General features: G+C 39.2%; 1 protein-coding gene across 1 annotated transcript; it reads left to right on the forward strand.

Annotated features, from left to right (window-relative positions):
- Positions 1 to 1,237: 1,237 nt before the first annotated feature.
- Positions 1,238 to 6,081, forward strand: LOC149162546 (pyruvate decarboxylase 2-like). Its single transcript, XM_089437309.1, has 7 exons — positions 1,238 to 2,000; positions 2,104 to 2,267; positions 3,728 to 4,289; positions 4,412 to 4,500; positions 4,930 to 5,047; positions 5,205 to 5,393; positions 5,654 to 6,081. The coding sequence occupies exons 1-7, from the start codon at positions 1,470 to 1,472 to the stop codon at positions 5,822 to 5,824; spliced, it is 1,824 nt and encodes a 607-aa protein (XP_089293435.1). The 5' UTR covers positions 1,238 to 1,469; the 3' UTR covers positions 5,825 to 6,081.
- The last annotated feature ends 11,454 nt before the right edge of the window (positions 6,082 to 17,535 follow it).

Here is a 17,535-nt window from a genome sequence, read left to right on the forward strand (position 1 = left end):
TCCAAGAGAGCTAGAGCTAAATTTAGAGCCCTGAATTAGGTCAAGATGGAATAGAACTAAAAGCCACATGCCTAAAAATCATTGAAAGACCCCAAAATTTAAGCTTGTAACAAAATCAATTATCCCATTTACAATAAAACTTAACATTCCGAGCAATTGATGAACTCACTCCTACATTATTCATTGAGTGTGAAGGTACAAGGGGCTTATTACTTCTTGGTTTTTGTGAGTCATAGCTAACCCTCCCATGCAAATGAAAATGCCAATTGTTTTTCATGCAAGTCCACTTCATGACTATGAATAAATACTTAAGGGATGGGGTAGAATGCATCCTTGCATGTTGTTCTTAAACTAATATGGTTTAGAAGAATGATCTTATTGTCTACATGGTTTGCTTTTGATTGAGCATCCTTGGGATATGAAAGAACTCAAAACTTTCAAACCCGATGCCTTTCATTCTTATTATCTTGATAGTTCTTATAAGCTTCTTATCATTTGAAGATATGTTTAACATCAATTTGATGATTAATGTTAAATCCCCTATACAATAAGTCTTTGGATATAATTTTCATTGATAATCCTCAATCCTAAGAATGAACCAATCCCTTTAATTAATTATTTTGAACTCTAACAAGTCAACATCCAAGACTGTATTTTTCATTTCCTCTAGGATTAAGAACAATCTTCATCACCCCTAATTATATATATTTTTTTCACCTGACATATTGAGGATTTGAATGTTGAATCTCAATTTACATAATACTTCATAACACGAGAGATCATTGCCCCGTATTATTAGTTCAAAAAATTAAAATAATTAAGATATTTTTGAAATTAAAATGAAAATAGTGTTATATTATAAAATTTATTTTTATAAAATTTATAAAAGTAAATTATATTTATAAACTAAAATGCCCGCTTAAACCAAAATTTCTGGAAGACATGTGCACCTATTTCTTATTGGACATTGAAATTGGACATGGAATAAAGATAATTTGATTGGAAGCAAAGTTAAAAGCCATAGAACGTTGGTGTGGAGGCGACTATAGCGCACATAGAAAGAGGGTCAAGGAAACAACTCATATTTTTGTGTGGTTAACCTTGCATATCTCGTCCCATCATGGGTTACATAGAAGTTCTCCATGAGACTTTTCTATGTTATGAGTGGCGGAGTTGTTTTTAAACAGAGGACCGCCCACGATATCGAACATACAAAACAACTAATTTCCCCTGGTTTTACAACTGTTCACCCAAAACCACTAAAATTTTTCTTGCGCTCCACTTTATGACACCTATAAATTCACAAACCACTATACAATTGACATCACCGAAGTTTGAACGGTAAATTTCCAAAGCTTTCTGATCACCTGAGATACTTTGGAGAGGTTCTAGCGAGCGAGCATAGGGGAAATTCAGGGCTACAGGCCGAAAGTTGTGTGATTTTGGGCCGAATTATTGGTTTATCAGAGATGAATACGAGCGTTGTCGACGTGAACTCGGAATGGCCCGCCAACAATGATGTGGGGTGTCCGCCCTGCAACAAATCAGTGGCCTGTCCATTGCCCAGCGAACATGCGGGAGTAGCTCCGATGGCTTCCTCCGCAACACTGGGGCGCCATCTGGCGAGGAGGCTTGTCGAGGTTGGGGTGGGGGATGTTTTCTCTGTTCCCGGGGACTTCAATCTCACCTTGCTGGACCATCTGCTGGCGGAGCCTGGCCTCAATCTCGTCGGCTGCTGCAACGAGCTGAACGCTGGCTACGCTGCTGATGGGTACGCACGATCCAGAGGCGTGGGGGCCTGCGTTGTTACATTCACAGTAGGGGGGCTTAGCGTCATCAATGCGATCGCGGGGGCTTACAGTGAGAATCTGCCCGTCATCTGTATCGTTGGAGGGCCTAATTCTAATGACTATGGGACCAACCGCATTCTGCATCATACCATTGGGTTGCCCGATTTCAGCCAGGAGTATCGCTGCTTCCAGACGGTCACATGCGCTCAGGTCTCCGAGTTCTGTAGAATGTGATTCTATACTAGTATTGGATTTCCTGCTGATTTTCTTCCTTGAGTAGGTCTAAGGGTGTTAGAATGTGCAAACTGTGCAGGTTATTGTGAATCACTTGGACGATGCCCAGGAACTTATTGACTATGCGATTTCCACAGCACTTATCGAGAGCAAGCCTGTGTATATCAGCATCAGCTGTAATCTTGCTGGCGTTCAGCACCCCACTTTCAGTCGGCAGCCTGTTCCATATTGCCTAACACCCAGGTAACAAGTTCTTGGGATTTTCGTTAACCTGCTTCCTCCCCCCGTTTCTTATTACACAAATTCTGTTCTGAGAGGTTTTGTTTCGGGAATTTTCTCTGTGAATCGAACATCCACCACCTATCCACTGGTCTGTTGGTCGTTATAAGAGTGGCATACTTTACTGACCTCTCTGGTCTATTGATTCTAGTGACGGGTATTACTTCTTCTGAGGATCGAATTCTGGTGGGTGCTATAAGAGTGGCCTCCTTTCACTTTACTGACCTGTCTAGCCTCTCAAATCTAGTGACGTATATTATAAATTTTTTTATAGGGTTCGTGTTTTTCCAATGTTCCTTCGACTTGCTGACCTTTCTGGCCCGTCGAATCTAGTGACGGGTATTATAATTTTTTTATAGGGTTTGTGTTTTTTTCATGGCGTGTCGTTGTTGCCTATGTGGGTATTATATATTTTTTTATAGGGTTAGTGTTTTTCCAGTGTTGATGGCTTGTGATTGTTCTCTATCCATTTGTATACTAAAATGGAATCCTAATTTCCCCACTAAGGATCCCCTGTAAGGATCAAAACCATGTGCATCTTGCTTTTTCACTGATCGGGCTGGTTTTTTATGAAGGTTATTGTAAATTTTTTAAATAAGATTATTGTAGTTGTTATGTATGTGTTTTGCATGAAATCTTGTTAAAAAGGCATATCTCTATGCTTGATCTGATCCGCATTAATACTCCTTTTCATTTGAGTGAATATGAAAACTTATCTCACTTCTTTAGTCGATATTTCTTCTGGAATTCTCTGTGTAAAATGTAAGAAATGAGATGTTATAGTCCAGAAAACATATCGACTAAACATGAATCTGCATGCTTTGATTATTTCACTCTAGATAATAATAGTTAAGATTGCCCCCATTAAAAATTTTGGCAACCAGGAAACTGGTGTTATGGTCCTGTTTGATGTTATAGCGTCATTGACAGTTGATTAGGATGTTCTGGTGCTTTTCGCATTAATACTATCCTGCCCTTTCATTCGTAGTTTTCGAATGTATTGAGGCTCTCTGTTGATAAGAGGTTTTGGATTGTGACACTTTTGATAATGCAGACAGAGTATTTTGGCTTGAATCTGCATGCTTTACTTATCTCACTTTAGATAATAATAGTTAAGATTGCCCCCATTATGGTCCTGTTTGATGTTATTGCGTCATTGACAGTTGATTAGGATGTTCTGGTGTTATTCGCATTAATACTCCCCTGCCCTTTCATTCGTAGTTTTCGAATGTAATGACATTCTCTGTTGATAAAAGGTTTTGGATTGTGATACTTTTGATAATGCAGGCAGGGTATTTTGGCTACCCCTGCTAACTGTGTGTGTGTCGTAGTGAAGCCAATTTTTAGTTCTTTTTTTCCAAGTTGATTTCTAGTTAATTCCATTTTTTTAACATGTTTTCCTTTATACTATACGAATTGTGTAGGCTAAGCAATCCCCAAAGCTTGGAAGCTGCGGTGGAAATTACAGCAGAATTCCTAAATGCAGCAGTGAAGCCAGTGTTGGTAGGTGGGCCAAAGATGAGAGTTGCTAAGGCAAAAAGTGCGTTTGTGGAATTAGCAAACGCATCGGGTTATCCCGTGGCTGTAATGCCGGCTGCTAAGGGACAGGTTCCAGAGACTCATCCTCATTTCATAGGCACTTACTGGGGTGCAGTAAGTACTGCATTCTGTGCTGAAATAGTTGAGTCCGCAGATGCATATTTATTTGCAGGGCCGATTTTTAATGACTATAGTTCAGTGGGATATTCATTGCTATTGAAAAAGGAGAAAGCTATAATTGTGCAGCCTAACAGGGTGACTGTGGCAAATGGGCCTACTTTTGGGTGTGTGTTGATGAAAGATTTCTTAGAAGCCCTTGCAAAGAAGGTGAAACACAACCCCACATCTTTGGAAAATTATCGGCGTATTTTTGTTCCTGACGGTGTTCCCTTGAAAAGTGCACCAAATGAACCCTTAAGGGTCAATGTGTTATTCAAACACATCCAGGTAAGGCCTTAAAGAATCTAACCAAATTCTGAATAATTGTCTTTTGGTTGGCTCTCTTCTTATAGGGTACATTTGTAATGGGTTTATTGATGATATTCACTGTTGTAAATGGTTGGTTACAGGGCATGCTAACAGATGACACTGCTGTAATTGCTGAAACCGGTGACTCTTGGTTCAATTGTCAGAAGCTTAAATTGCCAGAAAAGTGTGGGTAAGTCCAACATCAATTGTCTATGAAGCAAAATTACCCTTTATTCTTTCTAGAAAATATACATCGCGTAAGGAAATGTTCAGGTTTAGGGTGTGTGTGGAATAGCATGGGCAGGAACGAAGTTCTCGGCCCCTGTCCCAGTGTCCACTAGTGTCTTAGTCCCTAGGAAATTTCTGAACGACGAAATGCATAGGCATGCCTTTTTTCAACCAGACTATATCTTGCCAATATATGTTTCTGTTAATCCATAATAAAATAACACTAGGACCAAAAATTCAATGAGTGATGAAAGAGAAATGTTTGTTCTCTGATGAGAGGGACGTACTATTATGCTGCTCTATTTGTCACTCTCATGGTTCTCTGTTTGCAAGTATATTTGTCTCTATGGTTGCAGCTGTTTGCTCGTTGAGCTAAATGTATGGTTGGCAGGTATGAGTTCCAAATGCAGTATGGATCGATAGGCTGGTCTGTAGGAGCAACACTGGGATATGCTCAAGCAACGCCAGAGAAGCGTTTAATATCATGCATTGGTGATGGAAGCTTTCAGGTGCAGATGCAAGGATTTTTATATAAATTTCTGTAATATTTTATTTAATGAATAACAATGAATCTGTATTTGAAATATTAAATTCCTTCGGGTTATCTGTTTTGTCCAAAAATCAGTAAGTTTTTATCCCTAAATGTATTCTTACTTATTTCAACAGGTGACAGTCCAGGATGTGTCTACTATGATTCGAAATGGGCAGAATCCTATCATTTTTCTGATTAATAATGGAGGATATACTATAGAAGTTGAAATTCATGATGGCCCATACAATGTCATAAAGAATTGGAACTACACCGGTTTAGTAGATGCCCTTCATAACGGTGAAGGGAAATGCTGGACTGCCAAGGTATTTTTTCTCTATATTCATAGCATGGCCTATCCTCTTCCTTAATTTACATTATTGTAGACTTTGGTACTTACCTTTTGTTGGTCAAAACTCTGTATCATATTGGTTTACTCCTCTCTTTTTGATTCTTATCATGGCAGTTTTTTTTTTATTGTCAGCTTTTCATCGTTTTTTCTCAGCCCTAGAAAATGCAGGATGCCTAAGTACTCTGTACCAGGTATTTGTTTTGTTATTTAACAGCACCCCTTCTTTCTGTGCAGGTTAAGACGGAAGAAGAGGCTGTAGAGGCTATTAAAACTGCTCTAGGACCCAAAAAGGATTGCTTATGCTTCATTGAAGTTATTGTACACAAGGATGACACAAGCAAAGAGCTGCTTGAGTGGGGTTCCAGAGTCTCGGCAGCAAACAGCAGGCCGCCAAATCCTCAGTAGGGAGGCTTTGAAAAGACGAGCAATTGGAAACACTTTTTTGCGGCTCATGTCTGAGATGTCGTTCTTTCTCTGGTCTGGCTTATAGGATCATGTTCGAATTATTTATATCTGAATTTACTTTCTTATATCCGAGGTCAAGTTGTGGTTACACAACATAGGGCTACTTTTTGGTGACTGGTTAGCATGCTTAGTGTTTAGTGTCAAACTTAGTCGGAGCTATTTTTCCAATATAATTAAAATAACAAAATTTCTGGTTATGGATTTTTGATCTAGATGATCTGTAATTGGTAACCCTTTATATTAGTTATATGGTAACCCTTTATATTAGTTATATGGAATACCAGCAATTATATATATGGACAGTTTAATCAAACAGCTCAGCTGTTACTCTGTTACATTGGTTTTTTTTGTCAAACTTGATGTGATGGAATGTTGTTCAAACTTGGTTCGTCACAGTGTTTTTATATCAAACTTGATATGAATGAATGTGGATATTCAATATTTGTTGGCACATGTAACAGATCTAATCAAACAGCTGTCACTCTGTTACAGTGATTTCCCTCAAACTTAAGATTAAGGAATGAGGATGTTCAATGCTGGTTGGGCTATATAACTGATATGATTGAATGGCTGTTAATCTGGAATAGTGGTTTTGTATGAAACTTGATATTAAAGAATGAGGCTGTTCAACGTTGGTACTTATGTGTTCTAGTGTTATAGTAGGGAGTTGTCTATAATGCGACTTTTTGGAGATTCCGGTGACGGAATCCGGCGGAAGAAATCGAGGTTAAATCTTGATTTCTTGCAATGAAAATGGTTTTTTAACTGCATATTTGGATTCAGCACCCTCGAAAACCCCTGCGACGCTTTCATTGTGCAGAAACTAGTTATCAAACTTGCGATTCCAATAAATTCCTGCCGGATTTCGACCAGAAAAACCCGCAGGAAAGGCTTTCAAAAAGTCGCGTTATAGACAACTGCTTATAGTAGTGGGAGTCCACAATGGTAGCCTGGGTTTTATTCCCAATGCATTGCCCTCTGCCCAAGGTTTTAATATTATGTTGCACTGATTTTGGGACGAGGGAACGATGGGGACGGTGCACAGGGGACGAGTCCCCGGAACAGCGAGAGCGCACCCCCACATTTTCAGGGTAGCGCACCCCAAATTTTCAGGGGACAGGCAGTTGGGGATATATATATATATATATATATAAAATTTAATATTAATATTTATAGTTGTTTCAAGTTAGTATTATGCACAACTAAAATTTCAAAACAATTTCAACCGGTTGAGTTATATTTTATTATTGGCCACTAGATATTAGCTTTAGGAAACTAGATATTAGTTGTAGCTTTAGATAGTAGTTGTAGCTTTAGGAAACTTAAGTGTAACTATTTTAAATTTGTAATAAGGTTTATAAACAATTTATCAAGGAGAATTGTTTTTATATTAATTTATTTTCTTCATATTTCTCGTTAATGATGATTATGTTAAACACAATAGGCATTCCCTTTTCAATAAGTTTTAAAATTTTTTATAGCTGTGTTGAAAATTATTATAAAATAATTTGGTTTTCTTTTGATATTAAATTCATATTTCAGATTAAGAAGGGGATTGAGTAGGAATTTTTTTAGACATTTAGTACTTAATCCAATTCACAGCTATCTAATTGTTTTCACAATGCTTGGGGTTGGGATGATGGAAACACTGAACTTGAATGAGTCCTTGAAACCCACATACAATATGTAAAAGTTGAGATGATCCCAAGTAAGAACAAGAAAAATAACCACAAATATCATCTTTTTAAAATGTTGTATTTTCTGTTTTCTTGATATGGAGGATGCTTTTTGCAGTTTTACCATTGAAAATCCAATATCTAAACCACTAGAAATCCAAAATGAAATCCATCGTACAAAACCCATGTTTTGAGCTGCAACTTGTACAAAAAAAAGTAGATTCAATGCATTCAAAAAAAAATTTTATGGGAAAAATGATCATATTGTCCAATCATCAATGTCCATAATTGTCAATGCTAAAGCTTTGCGCTTGGATTATCCCTAAAACCTTCCCAAAACATCTCTGAAATCTGCTTAGAATACCCTTGAAATCTGTCAAAAACATTCTTGAAATTTGTTCGGAACGTCTTGGGGACAACTATCAAGTCCCCAAGTTTCCAATGGAGTTCCCAATAGTTTGGGGATGTTTCCTAAGGGTCTGAAAGTTCCCAGAACATGGGGACGCAAGGTACGTGAGTATTTTAGGTGGGGGGAAGGTGGGGGGATGCAGGGTACGTGAGTATTTTGGGAGGGACGGGGTAGGGGGAGGGTGCAAGGTACGTGTGTTTTTTTTGGAGGGGGGGGTGTAAGGTCCTCGAGTTCTACACGAGCGCGGACGCGGTTGGGCGTCGGGCGAGTCGACGGGCGCGCGGTGAAAGACGGGCGCACGGGCGGGCGTGGGCGCACGGGCGGGCGTGGGCTGCACGACAGGCAAGCGAGCGCAGCATGACGGGCGGGCGCGGCTGAACGGAAATGCGATGTTTCTGCGAGCTCCATGCGACGAAACGGTGAACGATTACGACACTTGTGGGAAAAGTGGCGATGGTTTATACCGGTTTGAAGGGCTATGCGAGGGGTTGGCCGACTTGAGCATGGCGTGCAAGAGGGGTGTGTGGGCAGTCGGCTGGGCAGCCCACCCACACACTAAAACATGTATATATTGGCATACGTTGGAGCATCAAAGGACAATCATTCGACTTGGTCTCATTCAACAAGTGCGCAGATTTCTAAAGGCGTAGGGGTAAACAGGTGTAGAGCGCATAGCTCATGCGCTTGTGTTGTATGCGCATAAGGGAAGTGGCACTTGAAGGTTGGGTGAAGGCGTGGGCAAGGTGTGCCCAGCGTTCGGTTGAAAGTGTAGTTTTGTGTAGGAGTTGGCAAGGGTGTTCTAGGTGGCTCGGGTGAGCACTGCTCTTCGTGCAATAGGTGCACAAGATTGTAAAAGGCAGGGTTGCCTCCGGTTGTAAAAATTGGCTAAGTATGAGACTTGGTTTGGCAAAGACATACTTGTACATTGTAAATTGATATTCTTAATATATTGTCGGGCAGACTCATATTACAGGGAGTTGCCCTTCCCTTTATACTGTTGCAATTGTTGTTTTTTTTATAATTGCTATGGATAATGAACGAGTATGGGCTTCATTGGTATAAAAGATAAATGCATTTTTACTTGGTTGCGAAACACAAGCTAAGTAATGTTAAAGTGAAGTAGGCGTAGTCCATGAATGTTAGTATTGGTGAAAAGAAAACATTCGGTGGTGCCACACATTGCTACAAGCGGTTGGAAGACTACCGCAGGTGTAGGGGCGTGACAGGGGGTATCAGAGCAGGCTGATTCAGGGTTGAAGAAGCTTTGTCAATTCATGACAGTGGAAGGGTACTTGTAGGTGAAGGAAGCCGTTTCACACAAGTGGAACAAGGGTTGGTTCAGGTTGCAGGTGACTTGGTGAAGCTGGTAAAGAATCGTGAAGGATGTCTATCTTGCAAGAAATGGGTTTTGCAACCTTCGAGGAATTTGAAGGGAGTCTACTTGAAGAATCAAGGAAGGTTGAACAAGGATTTGCAGAATGGGGCAAAGGCTTGTCCAAAGCAAAGGATGCTCTTCGTACCTTGGTCAAGGAAGGAATTTCTGACGGAAATAGGGACGAAGCCTACCGAATTGCGAAGGAAGTGGACTTGTTTGAAGCAGAACTCAAGGAATTGGAGATAAGGCGAAAATTGATTCGAAAGAAGTGGGAATGGCTAACTCTTGAGGTGAAACATTCCATAGCTTTGGCTCATAAGGAGAAAGCTGCGAAAGATAAGAGGAATGAAGATACTTCTGTGGGGATGATGCAGATACTTGGTGCTTCTGCTACTACGGAGGTGGCCTCTAGGAGGGATCCTGAAAGGAACAAGTTGGAGTATGTTCGAATGAAGGTTGGAGGTGCTGATGTGCTCACTATGGTGGATAGTGGGGCTTCTCACAACTTCATGGGCAAGGATACTGCGAGAAGAATTGGGCTGAAATTTGTACCGGCAAAGGCACAAATGAAGACAGTGAATTCTCCTCCTATTGAGATTCTTGGTATAGCTGAGAGGGTGGACACTACACTTGGTGAATGGACCGGGAAGGTGGACTTCACTATAGTGCGGATTGATGACTATGAAGCTGTATTGGGGATGGAATTCATGAAACAATTTGATGCTATGATTGTTCCACATTTGAAGAAGCTCTACATTTATGATGGAAGGGAAGATGTACCCTTTGGTGTGCCAACCATTGGTGTGACAAGCCCTGATTGTAAATTGGGAGTGATGCAAATGGAGGATGATAAGAGAATGAGAGACATGAGTAAGTGGTTGTCTACTGTTGAGACAAAGCTTACCGAGCAGTGATTGGTCATCAAATCACTTTCAGATAGCATCTTGGATTTGTCAAGAAGGCTAGAGTCGGTTGAGGATGATGATGATGATGAGGAGGTATATGTGAGGCCGGATGTCTAGAGGGAAGATCGGGTTGCTTATCTACAAAGGATGGAGATTGAGGATCCTGATAGGTGGATCGAGTTGATTAGTGAGGGAGAGCCTTCAGGCTCTACTCCCTCTACATCTTCTTAGATGGATGAGAAGATGGGGCACATTGTTCGCTGCTCGTGGCAGTGAGTCCTTAAACATGTTTGAGCAGGTATGACTGATGGTGCAGGGATGGCTTGGCATCAAGCATCATGACATGTTGCAGATGAGATGGATGGAGTTTCCATGGACTTGAGCATGGATTATGGAGATAGATTCTTGATGAGTCAAGAATGTGGCAGGATGTTTTGAGGAACAACCAATGATGGCATGAGGATGTTCACTCTCATGGTTTGAGCGTGACAGTTGGATTAGCCACCCAACTAGTTCAAGCATGGGGACGCGTAGTGTACAGAGATATGTTAGCATTGTGTTGGAGTATCATGACAGAGGTTCACATGGGGACACATGATGAGGTCGACACGAGATGTTGCAGTGGAGATTGTGGCAGAGGGGTTGATAATCATGGATCGAGATGACATCTGATGGAGAGCATACCGTTGGGTGTATACCTTGGTATGGTTGTCTTGGTGACAGTTGGTCACTAAGGTGAGACATGATGGAGATGGAGTTCTACATATGATGCAGGGATGTTTGCCTTATATGGAGGAGTTGACATCATGGATGATGATGATCTTGGTGGATGGCTACCGGGATGGTATATTGTCGAGGACGACAACGATTTCAGGTGGAGGAGGATGTAAGGTCCTCGAGTTCTACCCGAGTGCGGGTGTCGTTGGGCGCCGGGCGAGTCGACGGGCGCGCGGTGAACGACGGGCGCACGGGCGGGCGATGGGCACGCGGGCGCACGGGCGGGCGCAGGCGCACGGGCAGGCGTGGGCTACACGCCGGGCGGGCGTGGGTTGCACGACGGGCGGGGCGCGGGCAGGCGTGGGCTACACGACGGGCGGGCGTGGGCTGCACGACGGGCGGGCGCGGCTGAATGGAAATGTGACGTTTCTACGAGCTCCATGCGACGAAACGGTGAACGATTACGACACTTGTGGGAAAAGTGGCGATGGTTTATACCATGGTTTGAAGGGTTGTGCGAGGGGTTGGTCGACCTATGGGAGAGCCCAAGGCCGACTTGAGCATGGCGTGCAAGAGGGGTGTGTGGGCAGTCGGCTGGGCAGCCCACCCACACACTAAAACATGTATATATTGGCATACGTTGGAGCATCAAAGGACAATCATTCGACTTGGTCTCATTCAACAAGTGCGCAGATTTCTAAAGGCGCAGGGGTAAACAGGTGTAGAGCGCATAGCTCATGCGCTTGTGTTGTATGCGCATAAGGGAAGTGGCACTTGAAGGTTGGGTGAAGGCGTGGGCAAGGTGTGCCCAGCGTTCGGTCGAAAGTGTAGTTTTGTGTAGGACTTGGCAAGGGTGTTCTAGGTGGCTCGGGTGAGCACCGCCCTTCGTGCAAGAGGTGCACAAGATTGTAAAAGGCAGGGTTGCCTCCGGTTGTAAAAATTGGCTAAGTATGAGACTTGGTTTGGCCAAGACATACTTGTACATTGTAAATTGATATTCTTAATATATTGTCGGGCAGACTCATATTACAGGGAGTTGCCCCTCCCTTTATACTGTTGCAATTGTTGTCTCTTTTATAATTGCTATGGATAATGAATGAGTATGAGCTTCACTGGTATAAAGGATAAATGCATTTTCACTTGGTTGCGAAACACAAGCTAAGTAATGTTAAAGTGAAGTAGGCGTAGTCCATAAATGTTAGTATTGGTGAAAAGAAAACATTCGGTGGTGCCGCACCTTGCTACAAGCGGTTGGAAGACTACTGCAGGTGTAGGGGCGTGACAGGGGGGGCCGGGTGTGTGTTTTTTTTTTGGGGGGGGGCGGGTGAGTGTCTTTTTGGGGGTGGGGGGCGGGTCCCTGTGCAACAACGTAGTTTTAAAATATGCTCTTGCCAATGATGGTGTTCAATGTCACAAGTAAAAAACAATAGTTCTATAAAGTTTTCGCAGAATGCACATTTTTCAATTTGCAAGTTGTCATTGGTATGTGAGTCATTGGGTTGATATGATAACATATTTTCTCATTCCAATACAATCTTATTAGTTGTTTTGGTGCCATGTTTTGTGGGGGGCATAAATAGTTTTGGAAGAGTGACTTTGTTATAAAAGTTGGGATATTTTATAGAACATACAGAGGTGTAGATAAAAGCTTTGGATATTTTATAGAAAATAGAGAAATGTGGAGATATAAGTCTTGGAGGCAGAAATAACAAAGATGAGAAAGCAAAGGAATAGTAAGATGGGGAAGTAAAGAAATATGTGAAGAGTAAAATAATATGATTGGAAGGATGGTTGCTAGATTTAATTATCACAAAATGAATTGTGTATTGAGTGAATAATCTTACATGCAGACTGATTTATATGACATTTTTCTATTAAAAACTTTGTCAATTTCATTGAAATCATTGAAAGAGATGGCTAGGGTGATGATAGGTCTATCTCAAGATGGTTAGGTGGCACAATCACTGATTGGAAGGATATTTAGTTGGTGAATCATCCGTTTGTATGTTCATGTCAATTCTGTTGAGGAGCCTTGTGATTGGTTAAGTGGTTTGTATGTTTATGTCAATTGTGTAAAAATAAATAAATAATAAAAGGGAAAAATAAATAATAATACAATGAAAATTATTTATATATATATATATATATATATATATAGATGAAATAAAAATAAAAATATAACTAATTAAATAAACTAAAAAGATGTAAAAGTAAAAATAAATAAATAATAAAAGGGAAAAATAAATAATAATACAATGAAAATTATTTAAAAATGTAAATATATATATAAAGAGGGTGTACTAAAAATAAGGAGGAGAAAGATTAAGAAGAGAGAGCGGGAATCCAACAGCTACTGATTTATATGACATTTTTCTATTAAAAACTTTGTCAATTTCATTGAAATCATTGAAAGAGATGGTTAGGGTGATGATAGGTCTATCTCAAGATGGTTAGGTGGCACAATCACTGATTGGAAGGATATTTAGTTGGTGAATCCTCCGTTTGTATGTTCATGTCAATTCTGTTGAGGAGCCTTGTGATTGGTTAAGTGGTTTGTATGTTTATGTCAATTGTGTAAAAATAAATAAATAATAAAAGGGAAAAATAAATAATAATACAATGAAAAATATATATATATATATATATAGATAGATGAAAATAAAATAAAATTATAACTAATTAAATAAGCTAAAAATATGTAAAAGTAAAAATAAATAAATAATAAAAGGGAAAAATAAATAATAATACAATGAAAATTATTTAAAAATGTAAATATATATATAAAGAGGGTGTACTAAAAATAAGGAGGAGAAAGATTAAGAAGAGAGAGTGGGAATCCAACAGCTACTAATTTTCCAGCCATCTTCCCTATTAATGTTATTAGAAGACCTCAATTTCAATGGCTTCCCTAAACTTGCAGTGATGAAAATGAGAAATTTTTGCAACGACTTTAGCATCCTCAATGCATATATGATGCTTTATTAAAGAACATAAGATTCCTTTTGAGCAAAGAGGTTGATGCTCATGGTTCATTTTTTCCCCTTGCATCACATTGTGTTTTTCAAAGTCTTTTTTTTTTTGCCTTTTTTTTTTTTTTTAATTTGATCAAAATTGTGATTTTAAGAAATTATTGTTTGGTTAAACTATGCTTTATTAGAGAACAAAAGATTCCCGTGGAACAAAGAGGTCGATGCTCATTGTTGATTTTTTTTGTTACATCACATTGTATTTTCTTAAAATATAAAGTTGGCTTGGGCTTCACAATTACAAAGTGTTGCTTGTATGATGGATAATTAGAGGTAAGGAGTTCGAGTTACAACTCCTAGTACTTGCATATTTCTAGGCCTATTTCAATTAGGAGCCAAAACCTATTGTAACTTAGTGGTTAATTAGTGATGAGGACAACCGTCACTTTATTCTATTTGTGAATGTATTTGCATATTTCTAGGCATCTTTCAACTAAGAGCCAAAACCTATCGTAACTTAGTGGTCAATTAGTGATGAGGACAACCATCACTTGTTTCTATTTGTGAATGCGGGCTAACTTAAATAGTGATCCAAAGAAAATCATGTAACCTAAAATGACTTGCTAACTAAGTAATAGGACATGCCCTTAAAAGTTTGTGTCTCTGTATTCTGTATTGGACATAGACATGATAAGACATGCTGCAAATGCATATGTCACATGTGCCTTAATAGTTCCCTAATTTTAGGATGTTGTATAGAAAAGGACTCGGGTTTCTAAAAAATAAACTTGTCCCTTTCTTTTTCACATTTTTTTATAGGTTGGAGATTTGAGGTGTCTTGGTATGTGGTGGAGGGTTGAATTGTAGATTTGAAAGGGTTCCAAGTGTTGGGAAAATGGTTTTGTCATGTAGATTTCAAGTGTTTATTACAAAATTGTTTTCTCGACATTTTGTAGAAATCATGACTTAATTAACAAGCGCCACTAGAAAAAGCTAGTAGGAATGCCCCTATTGATGTTACCTCTTCCACCCTGAAAGTTCATCACCCTTTTCTAGTGTTCCATAGACTATTGCAAGTGGTTTATAAGTGCAACTTCTATAGTTGAAAAAACATTGTCATAACAAGGCATCAAGCTCAAGAGAATAAATTTTTGTGAACCATGATACAAGACATCAAGGATCAAGGGCCACGTTAAAGTGGGGCAGGGAATTCTTTTTGAACATGTAATTTTTAACATACTCATTTTAAGACCATTTACTACTAAGTTAAGAGGCCAACATTGTTGACTTGGACCATGTAGAGTAGTGAGTGCATCCAAATGAAAAGAAATGGAAAGAGAAGACAATGTTGGCTTTGGGGAAGGTGTCAATAGCAAGTAGCAAAACAAAAAATGAGATTCTTTTTTCATTCTTCATAAAATCATATCCCCAATTTTAGTTTGGGAGTGGGAGAAATGAGCAAGAAAAAAGGTAGTTGGTCTAATGAATAAGACATTTCAACAAGCGAGGCACAATGAGGTTTATCTTAGTGTTCTTTTTTCCTTTTTCATTTCAACTTCATTTCATTTAATGTTGCATGGTCTCCTTTGTTTATTGAGACATGTTGAGCTCTACTTGAAAGGCCTCCAATTGGGTATGTGCCTCTTAGTTAAAAGATGCTTAGAACCAACATTGTTGCATCTCACAAAGCAACATCCTTCCCTCTCCCTTTTGGTTGAGCTTGATTTTGCACCCTTGTTGGTTGGGATAGGAAACGAGGGATAATCAATTGATTAAATGACGAGGGCTGGGAGAAATCACTCGAACCTGAAACACGAGTAGATTTATACATTTATGTATTATCTTTCTTAGATCTATAGTTACTTATTGAAGGCAAAGGAAGTAAATAAAATGCTAGTCTATTAAATAATCATGTCTCTCATTTGGTGTTAGTATTAGCTTTGATCGATGGATAGATGCACAAGTTATCCACTGATCAATTTTATGGTGGCTTCCTTGAATGGAACAATCTTCTTTGGCAGATACGCTTGGAAAATACAAGGATGTAGAATATGGGCGAGTTGTGGATGTTAGGCTGAATATAAGAATGCTATTATTATGATTGTGGAACATAACATGCACATGTTTTGGACACATTACATTGTTCTTTCTTTGAATTTAACACTTAAATATATCGCTTCTAATCTAACATGGATGGAAAGTCTTATTGAAGATGCACACCATATTTGCAATTTTGAACAAGCCCATATGATCTCACAATTTATAAAGATCACACATCTATCATTGTTAGGGATTGTATTTTTTCAACTTTCTACCTCATTTATTATGCCTAAGAGGTTGAGGGAGGTCAAGACTGTTGTTGGGTCCATGGTTATTTCAAATTTTTGGTAATTTTAGAGAAAAAATACATCAAGCTTGTTCAAAAAAGGTTACAGATACAACATTAAATGATGGTTGGTGAGAGAGATTAGATCTTACCATTAAGATCATGGGTCCCATCATCTGTTTGTTGTGGCTTGTAGACATTGATTGACTCATCGTAGGAGATGTTTATGAGGGGTGGGATGTGAATTTTTTAATATTGTTATAGTTAATTGGTTATTATTCTCTTATCAATTGATTATTTGTATTTTGCAAGTTCTTTGCGGCAAATACTGAATAAAACACTACTGTAACTTCACAAAAAAAAATAAACCATAAGAATTAAGAAAATATTGCACACATGCACAAATAATGAACACTAAGATTTTTTTAACAAGTGTCCCTAGAAAACCTTCAATGTGGGGAAAATTAGTTCTGCAGATGAGTATTCTTATTAGTTCTTCAACAAAATATGTGATAGAGAAATTTCTAGTCACTTCTACAAGTTGATTTAGGCCCCATGAAGCAATTCAACCCCTTTGATCTAATTTGGCCTCCCTTTGACTCTTGAATTGGTCACACGTGTGACCTTGACACTTGGCCCTCTCTAGCAAACTCACACTGCTACGAAAATAAACTGGACCTCCACTATATTTCGACTTACGGGAAAACTCGACTTCCTTGTGGAAACAGATCACTCTGGAAATTTTTCTCCTTGCTTCCACTGCTTCAACAACTTGGTTTCTCTGAAGCAACTTGCACCACTGGGAAAATTGGCCTCTCTGTAGAAAAATTGATCTCCTACAAACTCTGGAAATTGCTGTGAAAAATTTCCTCTGATAATCTTGTCTTTAATCACTGCTGATTTGTCTTTGTTGGTGCCCTCACCCTATCACTATGTTGGGTCCTTCGTTTTTTGGAAAAATATGGCAAATGACATTTGCAGAGGATAAATGGATAAAGCCATTAGAAGTAGGTCATTGGAAACCTGAATGTGGTAGAAAATTAAAAATTAGGACTTGTGCAACTAGAAAACAGGGAAGCGCGCTTGTGAAAATAGGAAAGAAAGGGTTAATTTTTAAAGGATCAACAGGAAAAAGGGAAACGACATTGGGATTTCATTAAATAGGACCAAATCAAAGGTGGGATCAAGCAATCCCCACAAATACCAGACCAAGCGAGCAAGTCTATAAAATAAGATACAGAGGGACAAATAAACAACCTTTTTCCATATGCGGAACG

This window comes from Pinus tabuliformis, chromosome 5_2 (genome assembly GCF_031772625.1).
Source record: "Pinus tabuliformis cultivar Carrire ecotype Pingquan chromosome 5_2, CPIR1, whole genome shotgun sequence".
NCBI lineage: Eukaryota > Viridiplantae > Streptophyta > Pinopsida > Pinales > Pinaceae > Pinus > Pinus tabuliformis.

Excerpts from the sequence above, each read along its gene's own strand:
- LOC149162546 (XM_089437309.1), top strand. The coding sequence starts at position 1,470 with ATGAATACGAGCGTTGTCGACGTGAACTCGGAATGGCCCGCCAACAAT. Across the intron at positions 2,001-2,103 it reads AGACGGTCACATGCGCTCAG|GTTATTGTGAATCACTTGGA; the intron begins GTCTCCGAGTTC and ends CAAACTGTGCAG. Across the intron at positions 2,268-3,727 it reads CCATATTGCCTAACACCCAG|GCTAAGCAATCCCCAAAGCT; the intron begins GTAACAAGTTCT and ends CGAATTGTGTAG.